Source organism: Petromyzon marinus, chromosome 22 (assembly GCF_048934315.1).
Source record: "Petromyzon marinus isolate PM22_M1 ecotype Great Lakes invasive population chromosome 22, UKy_Petmar_22M1.pri1.0, whole genome shotgun sequence".
Lineage (NCBI taxonomy): Eukaryota > Metazoa > Chordata > Hyperoartia > Petromyzontiformes > Petromyzontidae > Petromyzon > Petromyzon marinus.
In genome coordinates, this window is record NC_133688.1 from 14,378,330 (window position 1) to 14,394,828 (window position 16,499).

The window sequence follows — 16,499 nt, forward strand, 5'->3', positions numbered from 1 at the left end:
CCAGAGGTGGGCGTTGATGCTCCGGCCGCCAACGCGTCAAACGGACGCAGCCGATTGGCGCTTGCCGTAAGGCCACGGCCCCCCCCGTCGCCGTTCGCGCGATGCGATTGGTCGCCGGCCTCCCTCCTTCCCCCTCTGACGGGGGCGGGTGGACGGGTAGACTGGTGGTGGTGGTGGTGGGGGGGGGGCCGAGACTCGCCCCGCCCAACAACGCCGTGGCGATGACGTAACGCCTTAAATAGCGCGGGAAGGGAAAGGTGCGCGCGGCAGTGGCGTGTGTAGCAGTAGCGGCGGCGTTTGTCGTAGTGCGCGCAAGTCTCCTCAACGCGCGCGTTAGCAACCACGAGGTCTTCTCGAAGCGCGCTCGCCCTTATAGTCGCTTTAAAGCCTTGCCGCCGCCGCTGTTGCTGTTGTTATTATCGGTGTTCTTTTTGGAGAAACGGAAACAACTTGCGATTTAGTACCCAACCCCCTCCCCTGATCAACCCCTACCCTCCTCCTCCTCCTCTCGTCGCCCCCCCCGGATTTGAGAGGGGTTTGTCAGTTTTGGGAGCGCCGCAGAGGGAACTGTTGCATTGCTGATAGCAATTACGACGACTGTACCTCACGGGGGTTGGGGGGGGGAGTCAGTGTTTATAGCGTCGACGCGAGCGGTCAAATCTTGATTTAGGGGAACGAACGGCGACCGACGAGAGAGAGAGAGATATATATAGATGGTACAATACCAATTTATCAAAAAAAAAAGCTGGATTTCCTTTGGCTGGCTGCTGTAGGCTGGCCCAACACGAAGCGTGTGTTTTTTTTCCTGCCCTAGCGGCTCACACTTGTCTCCTGTGGTAAGCGGCGACAACTGAAAGGAAACTGCTGCTGCCGATTCCTGCTGCTGCTGGTCTAAGAGTTGCGGGAGCACAGATCCAACATGTGAGTTGTTTGTTTTTACCACCACCACCACCACCGCCGCACCCCTAACCAACCTTCGGGGATGTGCGTGCATGCCCTGCTTCTAACTTTAACCTTCGTTTCTCTCCGTTGAACCCCCCCCTCACGTTTTCCCCGCTACTCGTCGCTGCGCTGCGTTTGTTGGCCACGTGCGGGGGACGGTGTATAGCGGTGGCAGCAGTCTGCGAGTTTTAAACGCGCGCTGGTTTCGCGTTAAGGTTCGTGCGACGTATTTGCCCCTCTCGCGGATTATCGTAGCAGCAGCAGCAACAGCAGCAGCGGCCACGATATTGTTGTTCCACGAGCTCCACACGTCAATGGCGAAGAGGGTCTTTGCTGCTAACAATTACGTGAGGGCTATGGGGCAAGAGAGATCGTTCGTGCACTTTTTTTGCTCAGCTTCAAGTAACTACTTGTATACAGTTGGGCCTGGTGCTTTGGGTTTTAATGGCCACATTCGCACTATACTATATCAGAATCGTCACAGCAGCAGAGTATGACGTCTGCCTGTAGTGTGCGTGTGTTGCGTCGCTACTTTTTTATTTTTAAACCATCAACAGTGGTGGGAGAGATCGGTGTGGTGGGGGGGTTGTATTTGTAGGTTGTGGGAACCAACCCGTATATCTCTTTAGTTCCACGGAAGAATTAAATCTATAAATCACCGTGCACCCCCCCCCCCTCCTTTTTCTTCCTTTTTTTGCGAGCTTGTTTGATTGCTTCAATTTGTTAGGAATGTGCATCCAATTACTCGTGAGTGAGCGATTACTTGACGCTCTGTGGCGGTGCGAGAGGGCGGGCGGGCGGGCGCGCAGACGCTCATTAAAAGGTGCGCAAAACACAACGCCACTAATTGCTGACGTCTTTAAAGGCTCCGTGCTACTTGCTGCTTGCTGGCTCCGGGTTGTTAGTCATCTCTTGAGCAAGGAAGGAAGGTTGGGGTGGGTGGGGGGGCGGGGGGGGGGGCCCCCAAACGTGTTTGTTGTTGTTGTTGTGCTTGAGACGTGCTGGTTAGGGCTAGTGTATGTCAATGGTGTGGGGTGCTGGTTGTGTGTGTGTGTCTCTGTGTTGTGGTGTGGTGCTGGTTGTGTGTGTGTGTCTCTGTGTTGTGGTGTGGTGCTGGTTGGGGCTACTGTGCGTGTTGTGGTGTGGTGCTGGTTGGGGCTACTGTGCGTGTTGTGTTGGATCGCTTGTTGGGGCTTGTGTGTGTTGTGGTTGGGCGCTGGTTGGGGCTCGTGTGTGTGTTGTGATGGTTGGGGCTAGTGTGTGTGTTGTGATGGGGCGCTGGTTGGGGCTAGTGTGTTGTGGGGTAGTACTGGTTGCGGCGTGTGTGTGTCTGTGTTATGGTGGGGTAGTACTCGTTGGCTAGTGTGTGTCTGTTGTGGTGGGGTACTGGTGAGAGCTGTTGTGTGTGGTGGCGGAGTACTAACACACATTTGCCCCCCAAACGTTCTCTTCAAGGCTATACGGGCCGTCCTTGTGTGTTCCAAGGTGCCTCGCACGAAACACCACCTGCCCCAACAGTCTGTTCATTGCTGTACGGGGGAACTTTTGTTCCAACCAACAAGCAATCATTAATGGATTGCAATTAAATGCTGGTATGCTTGGGCTTGGGATTTGGTGGAGGCTGTTTGGGTTTGAGTGGGGCTGCTATTCCGGGGCTGTCTAGAAAGTATAATTGTATAGTTATTAACAGACCCCCCCACCCTAAGTTCACTCGGGTGGAGATGTGATCTACCTAATGTGTGACTGTACAGTAGTAAAGACTGAATAGTCGTAATGTGTGGTATAACAGTAAGCACTCGTTCGTTGGGAACAGTGGTAACGCGGTCTTCGTGTGTGAGTGTACAGGAAATACTCCTACGTTGTGAATAGAGTAGGAATGTGGCCTTGGTATATAGTAATTACCAAAGTAATTAAAGGACACCACCTACACTGAATAGGTGGCAATGCTGTGTGTGTGTGTGTGCTGCTGCTGGTACTGTCGTTGGAGTAGCAGCGTGCTTGTGGGCGAGTGCGTGCGCAAGTTTAGCTTAGTGGGGGGGGAGGGGGAGTCTTCTCTGCATGTGTTCACCTTTGTAGTTGGAGAGTTTGATGTTGGCGTCATTGAATACCCATTGATTTAGGCGTGAATGACAGCTGTTGTGTTTGGGCTGAATCTCGCGTTCGCGTCGGTGTGCGGAACGTGCGGTGCCTACAGCGCTCTTGCACCAGAATATAATTTTGCTCAAGGTGTCAACTTGCGAAATAGATTTTTTTTCCCCCCAATTACATCTCAATGGGTTGACACCTGTTTGCGAATCCATGATGAATTTTGTAGTACGTTCGCGTATACATATATATTGTGCGTAAATACACGCGGTGAAATGTAAACAGTATTGTCATGCGCTTGCAATTTAGCAGTGTCATTCACTCAAACCCACGCGCTCCCTTGTCTCTGTTTAATTTCACTCGGTGGCGAGACGTTAACTGCCTCGCCTGGTATGCAGGAGGTCGTGGGTTCGATCCCGACCCTGACGCCTGCTGCTGTATATTTGTAGTTGGCATGTCCTTCCCGTGGTCGCGTACATTTTAACGTGGGTCCTCCGGGTTTCCCTTCCACATTTAGAAACATGTTTTTGGAGTATTTTTGCTGATGTACTGTACATGATGAGCCACTTCGTTGAGCTATCATTTTTGGCCAGGTTGCTTCTGAAAAAGAACTATACAGCTCAGTGTGGGCCTTACCTGGTGAAGTAAAACATATATATACTTAGATCTACCAAATTCCACCATCACAACTTTGCCCCTCCACCCATCCCTGACCACACACACCTCTCCACTCTTCCCCAACTCGCCTATCATCTTCTCCGACCCCCCCCCTTACCTCTCTTCTTTCCTGCCCCATTGAGCCACTCAACCGCCCACTCTTCCATCCACCTTCACTCCCACCAACACCCACTCCACATAAACTCCTTCCCGCGCCCATCATCTTGCTCTGTTGTCGTCCCGTGTGTGCGCATGGTGGTGGACTCCTCCAGAAGTGTCCACTCCTGCTCGGGATGGTGAACAGCCAGTGCCCCGAGCCGCAGGCCACCGGGCCCCCCAAGCGGTGTGCCGGCTGCGGTGGGAAAATTGCTGACCGGTTCCTGCTCTACTCAATGGATTGTTACTGGCACAGCCGCTGCCTCAAGTGCTCTTGCTGCCAGGCGCAGCTTGGAGACCTGGGCACGTCGTGCTACACCCGTCAGGGCATGATCCTGTGTCGCGACGACTACATCAGGTTGGTGTTTATAATCCGCGCACAGGAGAGCTGTCGCTCCGTGTTTACAATGGGATGTCATACGTGCCACTTAAATGTGCACCTTTAATAAAACATTCAACTCAACATTGTTTTGCTGCCGCTTAGGTCCATCTCTTGCAAACACACACACACTCACATTCTTAAGAGTCTGGAAAATGCCTGCGGCTCAGAGAGCCAAAGTCAGTTTTTTCTGATGAGATAAGGCCACATGAAAAGTTTATTGGGCAATATATTTATGAAGTGCACCTAGCACAGCCAATGTGATTTTGTAGAGGCCAAACATTTTGAACTTGTGGCCCATAAGCCACATTACTTAAATCCAGTTTGTTATCTTCTAGCAACTTTTCTTTTTCAATATTTACTGGATTCTCCATCTGCAAAGCATGGGTAACATGCAGTTGTGTAGGTTAATTGTTGATTGGTTTGAGGTGTGGGTACCACCCTGAACAGCACTGAGTGGACTAAGTGTTTGCAGTCAAGTTGCAGAGGCCGTCTTACCAGCAGTGACGCATACATGATAAGCCGTCACCCTTTTACGTTCTTGCAGTTGCAAACAATACCATGATGAAGTATTCTAATGCACGGTATTTCTTTGTAGTCAGGCTTCTAGTCCATAAAATGTTGACTAAAGGTAGTAATACTTATGACCTGGGGAGAGAGCCTGCGCTCTCCTGGTGTAGTAAAGCAATCGATGAACGATTTATTGTATCTTTAATTGATCCCTATTACATTAGAGGTAAACCTAATTATCGGTGTATGGTAAGGCAGATATTTAAAATTTTTATTATCTCAGGGTGGAAATGTTACATTTATACTATTGCACTTGTACATATTCCTCATTTCAGAGTGAGGTTTTGGCAAGAAATCAGATTGTGTACTTTAAATATAAGCACGCGCATATATAACAAAAACATTATCGAGAAGTACATGGACTTTGACATGGCCCAGCGGTAGCACATTTGCTGCTTGTTGCAGAGGTTCACGGTTCGAATCTAGCAGCCGCCCTTATTATTCCTGGTGGTGTGCATTAACCATACATTTACGTGCCCTCTGCTTCACAGTGAACATTAAGGCTTTCCTGACGTCATTCGCAAGGGTAGGGCATTGTGTGCTGGCAGGCTATTGTGTGCTGGCCTCAGGGTCCAAATTCGCCTCGTTTGAATGTTAGCCGCCAATTATTTAATTGAGATTATACATGGCAATCACTGGCAGACTAATGACCCAGGTCACTCTTTCATACGACTCATCCTGGTCTGTATGTGTGTATGTATGTTGATATATATGTTGAACTTTCGCACGGAATGTAGCCAACCGTGCTAATCGGAGGTGGACAAACAAAATACACTTAAAAATCTGGAATTGGAATGAAACATTTTTGCATAATCTAGATGCATTAAGATTGTTATATAAATAGTTGTCGACTGATGTGTTTAATAATAGACATAAGTTTTTATAATTGTATAATACTTCCATTTATAGGGATTTATTTGGACCAAGGTAGCTACAAAAGCTAAACATTGGTAAATTTGCTGGCTTATGTGCACAATATGCACAATGTACAACAACAGCTTGTGTAGAAAATTAGCCGTATTTCACCACTTAAGATATTTACTGAAACATTCGACACGACATCTTGGGAAAAGGTGTTTAACAGTCCTGTAAATAATGTCCTTATGTTAACTTTGAATGACACTGGTTATATGCAGCGGAGTTTAATAAAACTGGTGGCAGGAAGTATACAAAAATAAAAATGTGTGAGTGTGACTACTGCCAACTACTGTACAGTAATTTGTAAACTTCTTAGCGTTGCCAGCAACACCTGCATCAGGGTCCAATATATATTAAAGTTTTCAGTCATAAGCCTTCTGGCCATAGCAACCTGGAAAAATCCACAAGTTGACTGTTGCCGAATCACATATATATTGCTCCAATTCACTCGTTTGATAATTGTTGGTAATGCATTTTTTTTGTAGGCACTGGAATCTCTTGACGCAGGTGGTCAAGCAATTTCAATATTAAATGGAAATGGAGCAGTAGGGTAGCTCAAAGTTTCTCGTTGGGCTTTGTTTAGGGGTAATTCAATCATTGAGATATAAAACCACAAGCAGTAATCCAACTCCGCGGTGCCTTTGGGTTTTAATGGGAAATTTAGAATAGGAGATGACCACACTGATAAACAGACATGGTAAAATTGAGCCAAAGGCTTACTCTTGGGATTAAGTAATGAAAAAATAAAGATCCCATCTGATGAAGTAGGAGCACAGCTCACCTGCCCTGGATATACAGTGGCTGAGGTTGATGGATCGTCTGAGAGAGGGGACTTGTATCCACATATCTATCGTCCATCACCAGTGTTTTGTTAACCATCAGGTCAAGGCATTTCAAGGTATTATGCTGAGCAGGTGTACAGCCATTCAAAATGCAGCCTAATCTCTCTCAAAGTAATCGGTTCGTGTTGTATGTAAAACCTATAATGATTTGCTAAATTAATTACGAAGCCCTTGCATCTTTTAAATCTCATTGTTATCTTGCGTTAGTAGACTTGCATTTAATGTTTGGCTGCGATAGGAGACATTATTTTCATCCACCAGTGCAGGGTGCTGAATTTATAGTACAAAATTTAATGGCATTTTATGGAAAACATTCATTTTAATTTTAGAACGTTATTAAGCCGTTCACGTGACTCGCAAAATCTGGGTTTCTTTTATTAATTTAATCCACGCATGACTGACTTAAATTGGCATGTTATTAAGTCTGGTATAACCGTATGCCTGAAAAAAATAGAACACCAAGAAAGCATATTGGACTAGTAGGCACGGTTGCTATTTAGTGGTATTATTTTTCATTTGATTAATAGCAAATTAAAAAAATGTTTACGAAAATTAATTGTTTTCACGTAGGACATGTACAGTATTGGAAGTGGAGGAGGGACGCGGTGGGGTGAGCGGGGATTGAGGGCAATGGACCGCCAAAGCAATGAACCGCCACCGTATGTGGTATCCCTTGTGCGGAGTTAATAAATCAGTAGTCACCGCAAAGTCAGCAGTGGTATAATTGAAAAATTAGTCTGGAGGCGACAAGTGGCCTGTTTACAGGTAAGTGATTTATGATGTAATAAGCAGTGAAGCGTCTAGGCAGATAAGATCAGCCCCATGCCTTGAGGGGGTAGGGGAGTGCCCAGCCACACGGGCAGTCTGGAGCCAGAGATAAATAGGAAGGACGGGCCCACTAGGCCTTGTGCAATATAAAGTACAATAGGCAGCCACTCCGAGTAATAAAGCAACTTTATCATGAGCGCACACAGCTGGCGACTGTAATAATGGCTTTCGGAAGAAAATATTAAAGCGGGTTTGCATTTAGCTCTTGGCTAATTAAAAAGTAATGAATATTTAAATAAAATATGCCAATGTGTATAATATTGTATGTCAAGTACATCAATTTACAGCATTATTATTTAATATCCTTTTATAGGTTTTTATTATGGCCTATACTCAGGTAGCCCTTTTGTCATTGAACATTATTATGATTATTATTCTTCTCTGGACGTCTGAAATCTCCTGTAATTTTAAACACCCCTAGGTCAAAAGGCGTCGTCGATTTGGGGATCGTTTGATGCCATTTGCGTCCTGTCCGTGTCGCTTTGCGAGCCTTGCTTTGCCAATGCGTGGTTGTTCGGGTGTTTTGAGTGAAAATCTGTCGCCGATATTCCACACAGTCGCAGAAATCTATAGCCAACAGAACACTGTGACGGGGCAGGGAGGGAGCGTGAATGCACCGGTGCGTAACGGCTGCGATAAGCGTGTCCTTCACCCCTGTGCCCGTAATTATTTTCCGAATCCTGGCTGGATTAAGTCTGATCCCCATCTAGATGGATGCATCTAGTTGTAAAGAGATGATTGAATGAAGTGCATGATAAAAACATTTAAAACAGTTCTGTGGAACGGTCATTTTTCGAAGTGTCTCGTGGCACAGAATAAAATAAACCACCAGCTGAATCTTTGTGCGTCGATAATTAGTATGAAGTGGCTAGAATGGTGGGAGGGGGGGGAAGTGTTCCCACTATTTATTTACATAACAATGTGTGGTCTGTCTGTGTGGCGGTTGATAAATTCTGTTGTCTCGCCACTGCTTATTAAAAGTAATTGCTAAAAATGCGCCCGCAGCCAAACGGGCCTGTTTACCTGATCTACTAAAGTCAATGCATACGAAAAACGGCGTTATATTTGCTCTTATTATTTTAATTGGTAAAACATACATGCTTGCTCATTTTTTAAAATTAATTATAGTTTATAAAAACTATGGCATCTTGCGTATTCAACGCAGCAATGTGAAATGTGTAAACAGAGTTAGTATTTTAAACGTAAGATGGTAAAGTTTGCGGCACATGAATTTAAACCTAAAGATAAACGGCTGTAGTGGGATAACGGCATGTATACATGTGCCTTGTTATGGCGAAAGGTAATTAAGTTACATGGTGTTATGCCGATAAGATAATGCCATTAGCTCTGATTGGTGGTTCATGTGAAATGTGGACAAAGAAAGCCCTGGGGATGTTTTTTTACAATTCATTCTCAGTTAAATAAAACCCAAGAATGGACTGATTTATATCTTGAATGCAGCTTTCAATTCAAGGTAAAATGATTCATGTTCGTTGGTTTACAATTTCAGGCAAAATTAACTTCAATTTTTATTATAAAAATTTAATGCACATTAATCACCCCGCAGCTCACCCTTTAAAAAATTTAAACTCCATCCATTGCTAACTAATGCTCGCAATTACAGGCCACTTATTAAAGTGCAATTTGGACGTGTGTATTTATAATTCGGAGTGGACTCGTTTAACGGGAAGCGCATCTCGCATTAAAAAAAATATATAAAACAACGCGGCAAGGCAAAACGCACATAAGCACGATATTGTTTGAGAAATATTCCTGCTTTACAAATGCCTTAATTCTCGTTCACAAAATACGTGTTTGTGTGTTTGCTTTATTAATTTTAAAGGTTGCCGTTTAGCATTGTCAATACGATGCGCTTGATTAGTTGTTGGCATCGAAATAAGCAATTCAATTGGTACAATACAAGTTTGACTCTCCTTGTGGGTTAAACCGTTTGCTGGCAATTACACGCGTGCGCTATTTTAGATTTCGGCACGCATACTTTTAAAAGCATGCCAGGTGCTCGCACACAACACGAGTGTTTGGGTTGCAGCTTGGGGTTCTCGTGACACGTTTTCCTTTTGCTTCGCAAGACCTCCATCTAGCAGTGGATTACAAGAGGGATGTAAATTATTTCTTAATTTGAAACATCACTTTGCACGTACAAGCAAGTTGTGCAGTTGGTGACCCTGTCAAAATCGCTGTTTTTCAGGATGTTTGGAAGCAGTGGAGCCTGCAACGCTTGTGGCCAGTCTATCCCAGCCAGCGAGCTGGTCATGAAGACGCAGGGCAACGTCTACCATCTCAAGGTGAGCACTGCCGTCGGATATCAATTCCAGTGATTTCATTCTATTGCCAGTGCGCTCAGGCAGAGGAGGGGAGCAGGAGTGCGTGAGGTAGGGGGACAAATCGGCTTGCGTCATTCCTTGTTAGTGTGCCCAAGCAGTGTACTCCAGCCATCTTATACTACTGGCACATTTGTAGCTGCAAAGAGCTTCAACAGTCTGAAATGGTTCATTACATTTCATGTACTTTATTACCGTAATACATTTTCTTTGGACCAGATAGGAAGTGGAGGTAATTAGAATTTAACAATGCAGTCGTAATCATATTTTCCCATATTGGCACTGACCTCCGGATGCTTGGCAGTTGCTCGGCAACACGGGTGGAGGCATACAACACATGTTTAAAGTGCATCTTGTGGCAAGAGTTAAAACGGTTATAACGAGGCAATAGGGCAATTTAAATTCTATGAAAAGCTTTCCACGTTTTGCGTATAATTCAGTGCCGGGTTGCTATTCATCCCCAAGCCGTACGATTTACAAACAGGACATTTTAAATTGAAAAATGAGATCAATCTCCACGGGGTCTTGGCAAAGTGTGTTGGCTTGGACTGCTAAACGTAACATAGCAAATAAACATTGCAATCTGAAATCATTGTTGTAACGTTTTTTTTTACTTCCACATAATACTTAAATGTTAAATTCTCTTTCTGGTCAACCTCGTAGCTTTTTTTAACATTAGATGTAACCTCGTGGTTAAAGACAGCGGTTTGGATCATCACTGCGATTTTTCTATCGTGTCAATCGACAGGCCTGCGGAGTGAAGTGGTGAGGTTGTGGGGTGTGGGGAGCAGAGGGGATCGGGGTCATGAAAGGTCCACATGGGTGGTAGAGTGCAGTTTTGTGGTGTTTGTTGGGAGTGCAATGTGGTGGAGGAGGGTGTTTTAAAAACCAATGATGTTGACGGACACATTTCCTGTTGCCTAAATTCCTCCCCTTCTGTGCGTGTGTGCGTGCGTTTGTGCGCGTGCGTGCGTTTTTGTTTTTTTTCTCCTGCGCAGTGTTTTGCCTGTGCCACGTGCCGGACCCGGCTGGTTCCGGGCGATCGGTTCCACTATGTCAACGGCAGCTTGTTCTGCGAGCATGACCGACCGGCGGGCCCAGGTCCACTCACGGCCCACAGGGGCACCCTGGGCGACGGCAGCCTGCCCAGCCACCCACTGGCACCACACACGCTTGCGGATCAAAAGGTGAGCCCCCCCCCCCTCTCTCTCCCCCCACCACCTCCACTTAAAACACTGATTGCTCCCCTTACCCTCATGAATAACCCCATAGGCTTAACCCTGAAAAGGTGAGGTTCTCATCCCCTCATTTACTACCTGTGCTTCCTCACCTTAATTTGGACAGCTGACAATGTTTTCGCCTACATTTAACTAACCTATGCCCTTTTTAAATTAGAGAATGCGCCCCCCCCCCCCCTCAGTTCTGCAGTTTCATAACAAGAAGGTTATATCCACACAGTGCCCTCGTATTATTCTGGGATGTCGTAAAACCCCGTGACACGATGATATGATTTTTACAGTGGTCGAGAAAATTAGAAAAAAAACTCGCTTCTTTTTTACTCATTTTTTCATCTGCCAAACAAGAATCTGGCTCTGAACCTGACTGTAGCAGCACGTAAAAAGGACATTGGAGTGTTTTCCAGAGAAAATTGGTTGAAAGTTTTTTTATCCAAAGAAAATCAATAGCGGTGGATTTAAGAGTTTCTGTGTGTGACTTTAAAGGTCATGGTCTGGAGCTTCATTAGTTTCCCATGGAGATTATACCACTAATGTGTACTTTTTTGGCAAGTAAAACTTTAATCGGTGGATACACAAGTGGGCTATGGTATTTGTCCATATATGTGTGCAATGTGAAATCCTAGTCGGCCCCAAACACCAATTCCCTATGTATTACAAACATAATCTGTCTTCGGCGGTCTAGTCAATTTAGCACTTGCTACATAATACATCATTGAGTTTTATACACGTATATCTCACTGCTGTGCGCACAGATAGGCGAATGGTAAGAGCTAAAATGGAATGGGAAATTTCCAATGACACGAATAGAGCCTGGAGTTTATCCTTGCGTAAATTTGTGGCCTGCAGCAAAGCACTAAATCAAACTCTTAAGCAATTTGCATAGCGCTAATTAAAATTTAATGGGCATATTGAATTTATTTGCCAGCCAATCGTATTTGCAGGACTCACTCAACTGTTGCACATACTTTAGCGTGGGAATATTGTGTTTCGAGACCATTTAAAATAAGAGGAAGACATCATAAATCCTTAGGCGTGGGCATTGTGTTGATCAACTAAAAAGGTCTTGTAAAATATTTAGTCGGATTTTATGAAAACCGCTGCTTGGCGCCTTGCTGTAAAAAAAAAGTAAAATTTAATATTTATTGACAGCATAAAAGGAGTTTCTTGTTGTACTTTTGCACCCTCTCCTTTGCATTTGACAGCACATACATGTCATTGTCACAGCGATACATCATGGGGTTTTAATTTCAGCAATTGGGTAAACAACGTTTACATGCTCTGCATGATCTCTTGGTGCCAACTTTGCCCCATTTTAAATGAAGCTCTCCAGCACTAACGTGTAGCTGCATTGTAGCCTCTGTGATTGACATGGAACTCCCAGTTGAATGTACATTCTAAAACGGTAGAGTAGTTTCTTAAGTCCCACCTATTTTTTACTACCTTTTATTATCGTCAGGACAAGCAATTTTCCAAGCGTAGTATCCCCCCCCCCACTCCCATTATGCCGCAAACACTGACCTCAACATCCATCATCGGTTGACAGTCGGACGTCTGCATTATCATAAGCATTGCTCCTAATCCAACCTTGTAATTTTATGTCTGATTTCACGTGACTTTTGAAAGCTTGGTAACATCCCCTACCTGAAAGCATCATTGCGAGTCCATTTTAAGGATAGTGCCTCGCAAAGTGAAGGGCTGCATTACTCTCTACTCGATGGTGTCTTGGTTTGCAGTGTGTAGTTATGAAACTCTTGAGTGGGATAATTAGGTCTGTGCGTTGGCGAGTTTTGATTTGTAGCTTGTCATATATGCCTACCGTGGGTGTGAGTTAAAAAGTGATTTAGTGTTGCGAATTGTTAACGCACATTTATAGTAATTAATACAACCGCTCAGGTAGCGTGTGTGGGTTTTTGCGCAGACAGGGTGATGAGACGATTGTTCACGTGATAATTGATTCAAATATGTTAACGTAGTAAACGTAAGACTTTATCAGCATGCTTAAGTTATTACGGAACCAATCATTGTGAGCTTTCAAAATAATTTCATGCTTGAAATTTCAGTGTGATGCGCCATACATCCCCTGTGGTTGAACATATTTTTCTTCTGTGACAACACCTTGAGCTAGGAAATCCCAAGACATTAAAATACGATTCCCAAAGTCTCTGATTATATGTATGGTGTATCAGCCAATTTACATATGACCCAAAATAGGCATCTGAAACTTCACATTGTTCAAACCCTTAAAAAAGCTAACAGCGATCCCACATATCAAAACTGAGTGCCAAGATATGTCTGCAGATACTGTGTAAGGTAATTATTTCTTTAACTTTGGCTGGATTGATCATATCTCCACAATGTCAGTTTGGAGGAACCATAAGGTCGCATTTGTCAACAAACTCCAAACGAGTGGAAAAAAAACCCAGGATATCTTTAAGATACACATGTGACTGAGCCTGTTACGTTTTGAGAAGGCTTTTTGCTCTCTTTGATGTTGTGACCCACATGTGGTTAAGCTTTCTACTGTTTCAGCCCATTGTACATAATTGATGAGTTTACCAGGGGCAGTTTTTAAACTAAACATTGGCTCAGCCGCACAATGCAGATATGGGGGTTTGTGGCGTTTTGCAAATTTAAAAATAAAAAATCTTAAAATATAAATATTAAATGCACATTGTAGTAATGGTGTATCATTGCTATGATATTTTTTATAGTGCTATAAATTAGGTTTTATTGGTCAATCAAAGCATCGTCATTTATATCACATCAATCTGCATAAGCAACCCATAGAAGTGTTTAGAGGTATATTTATTGATTCATTATACACGATTGAGCAATACAACACGTGTATACTGGCAGCATTCTCTATATTGAGGCAGGTACATGTGTAGTTACAATTTATTAAAAAATTCTCCACAATCTTTTCTTTTTACCCCTCCACTAATAAAAATTTCAAGTGTGGTGTAATATTTCCATGTAACTGAAGCAGGAAAGTTTAAAGTTGAGAAACACGTCATAGATACTTATTAAACACGGTCACATTTTGAGAATGTTGTAATGTTTGCATTTAACCTTTGAGACAGATTTGGGAGAAAAAAATATTTGGCTTCATGTCTGACGTAAATCGATGTTTTAAAGAAACACTTTTAAAAGTAAATGCATAAAAATCTGAACCACATGCCGTAGCGACGCTTAGAAGTTGTAGTTTGCACGTGCCTTATTGGAGTTTTCTGCAAATGACAAGAGCACTGTAAAAAGCGATTGCAGCATGTGTGAGTGGTGAGGTCTTTTTTTTTTGGTAATCTTAAAGTTGAAACAACAAAAAAGTTAACTTCTCGTATGGCTGAAAACGAGTTGGGAGACCGGATAGAAGAATTATTTAAGTGATAGGTGCTTTGCCTCGCAGGGTGCACAGTGTAGGAAGCATTGCTTTTGTGTGGAGCTAAACAGAGGGCAATTCAGCCTCAACATCTGGCAGATGCATGCACACAGACCCCACTGTTCAGCCCCCTGTGCTTTAATGAACAAAACATTCAATTGGGGGAAAACAGTAAACCCCTTTCTTTGGATGCATATTGCTCCATTTGGGTTGGGATTGGATAAATCCCGTGGAAAATGAGCGAGTCGCCAAAGGCGAGTTTTGCTGGTTGCTTAAGTGGTTACAGCTAAACCAATATGATGCAAGCAGGCTTTTGAGGAGATTTAAAAGAGGGTTTGGAACAAAAAAAAGGAAAGGGAAATAAATAAAAGGAACGCTACATTGACTAAAAACCTAAACATCGCGGTGCGTGCCTGCATGCATGTGGCCTGTGCCCCACACAGCAAATCGTCAAGGAAAAACTGTGCTTGTGTGGTTTTTTTCTTTGTACAGAATGCCTGGCAAATGGTTTTTCTTTGCACTCATTCGTTTTTTTTGTATCAAACCATCTTGTTTCAGGTGTGTTGAAGAGATGGGAGCCTGAGACTCGGTGCCTTGATTTTGCCTGCAGATGGCTGAACCTATCACACGCCCCGACGCCGCAGTTGTACAGAGTTGTTGGGGATGGTGGGGGGGGGAAAGGGGGGGCAGAGTTGTTTGTCCTGTGTGGGTTTCCCATTACTGCCTGCTAATTACCCATGCCTGAATGTTTCCATTGTCGGGGAGGGACAAGGCTGGGGTAACCGCTTAATGAGGCCCCGCAGCCAATCCACCCAATGTCCTGTATCCAGAGCTAATTAGCCGCTTGAATGTTAATTTGCTAATTAGCAGAGTGAATGTTAATTAACACACCTAATGACTATTCTTCATCCGTGACTCCATGCTAATCAAAAGTTTATCAGAGTAATTATCTATCCTTGCATCTATGGCATAATTAGTTCATTAAGATACAGTAGGCGGAGAATATATCATAATAACCACATAATGCATTTGACATTACTGGGTACAATAAGCCTTATTAATTTCCACACTTCTGCACTATTATCTTCCTAGTCCAGCTGCGCATACTTTGCTTTTTAATGATCAAGTCTTTATTTTCCACGGCATGTGATGGGTCTGTGATTATGCCCGTTTTGGTAATTTTATCTGTAAATATTAAGTAACCTTTTTTCCGTTGCTGTGCCATCGTTTAACCCTAGCCTTAGAAAGCCCCCTGGCATTGGTTTGGGTCCATTGGGTGTATCTATCGCACGTCGACTGGCACAGAGAGAAAAAAAAACCCCTGTTGTGGTTGCCCTGTCAGTTTCCTTAATTGTACATTGCTTTTTTTTGTTATGTACAGAATCTTATTTGGAATTGTTTAGATAACAATGAAATAAAGGGATTTGTATTATATTAAACACGCGTTTCTGTCTTTGTTTTAGAACATTGTGAACGCTCGCATACTTGGAAGCACTTAAAACGTGTTGCAGTATATCTTAAGCAGGTGTTGCATAAGGCAATTGCCATAATTAAAATGGAGTGCTTTATAGCTTGTCGGCAGGTGATGGTTAATAATTTGGCTACATAGGCACAACACAAAGGCTATATGCTAATGTGCTAAAAGTTTGGCATCATGTTGTGCTCTAGATGTCAAATTTTTTTAAAAAATATTACAGCCAAAAAATAAGCACGCTTAAGGCTGCACAATATAATTAAATAATTGCAACATACAAAGGAAAAAAATACCATACGCACACAAATTGACATTTCATACCTAATAATCCATAGTGTTAGTGACAGAAAAGGAAACATCCGCTGTGCTCGCGCTTTGATGTGTTGGTGTGTTAAACAACGTGACTAAGCTTCACATTTCAATTCCAACAGCCATTTGCAGCATCAATTCATTACATCGGTAATATCATCACGCCGGAGCCCAGCGGACTTGTTGAGGTTTAGATCACCTGCTGTTGCACAACGGCGTGTGGGTTTTTTTGTGGCAATTCTTGCCTCGCCTCGTGAGATTTAGCAGAATTCCAGATTCCTGATTGCAAGGTTAGACATCATCGGTATCTTGACCTCCTTGTGGGCCTTTAGCCGTGTCTTGTTCCTAGCGGTTTTAAACCTTGTAAAGGGACCGTTACGGAG

General features: G+C 43.8%; 1 protein-coding gene across 2 annotated transcripts; it reads left to right on the forward strand.

The window, feature by feature from the left end:
• Positions 1-272: 272 nt before the first annotated feature.
• Positions 273-15,498, forward strand: LMO4 (LIM domain only 4). Of its 2 annotated transcripts, none has more exons than XM_032958960.2 (5): positions 273-921; positions 3,957-4,198; positions 9,587-9,683; positions 10,718-10,906; positions 14,892-15,498. In XM_032958960.2, the coding sequence occupies exons 2-5, from the start codon at positions 3,978-3,980 to the stop codon at positions 14,898-14,900; spliced, it is 516 nt and encodes a 171-aa protein (XP_032814851.1). In that variant the 5' UTR covers positions 273-921; positions 3,957-3,977; the 3' UTR covers positions 14,901-15,498. The 2 variants fall into 2 exon arrangements, with proteins under 2 accessions (XP_032814851.1, XP_032814852.1); XM_032958961.2 differs by having other exon boundaries at positions 809-921; positions 3,960-4,198.
• The last annotated feature ends 1,001 nt before the right edge of the window (positions 15,499-16,499 follow it).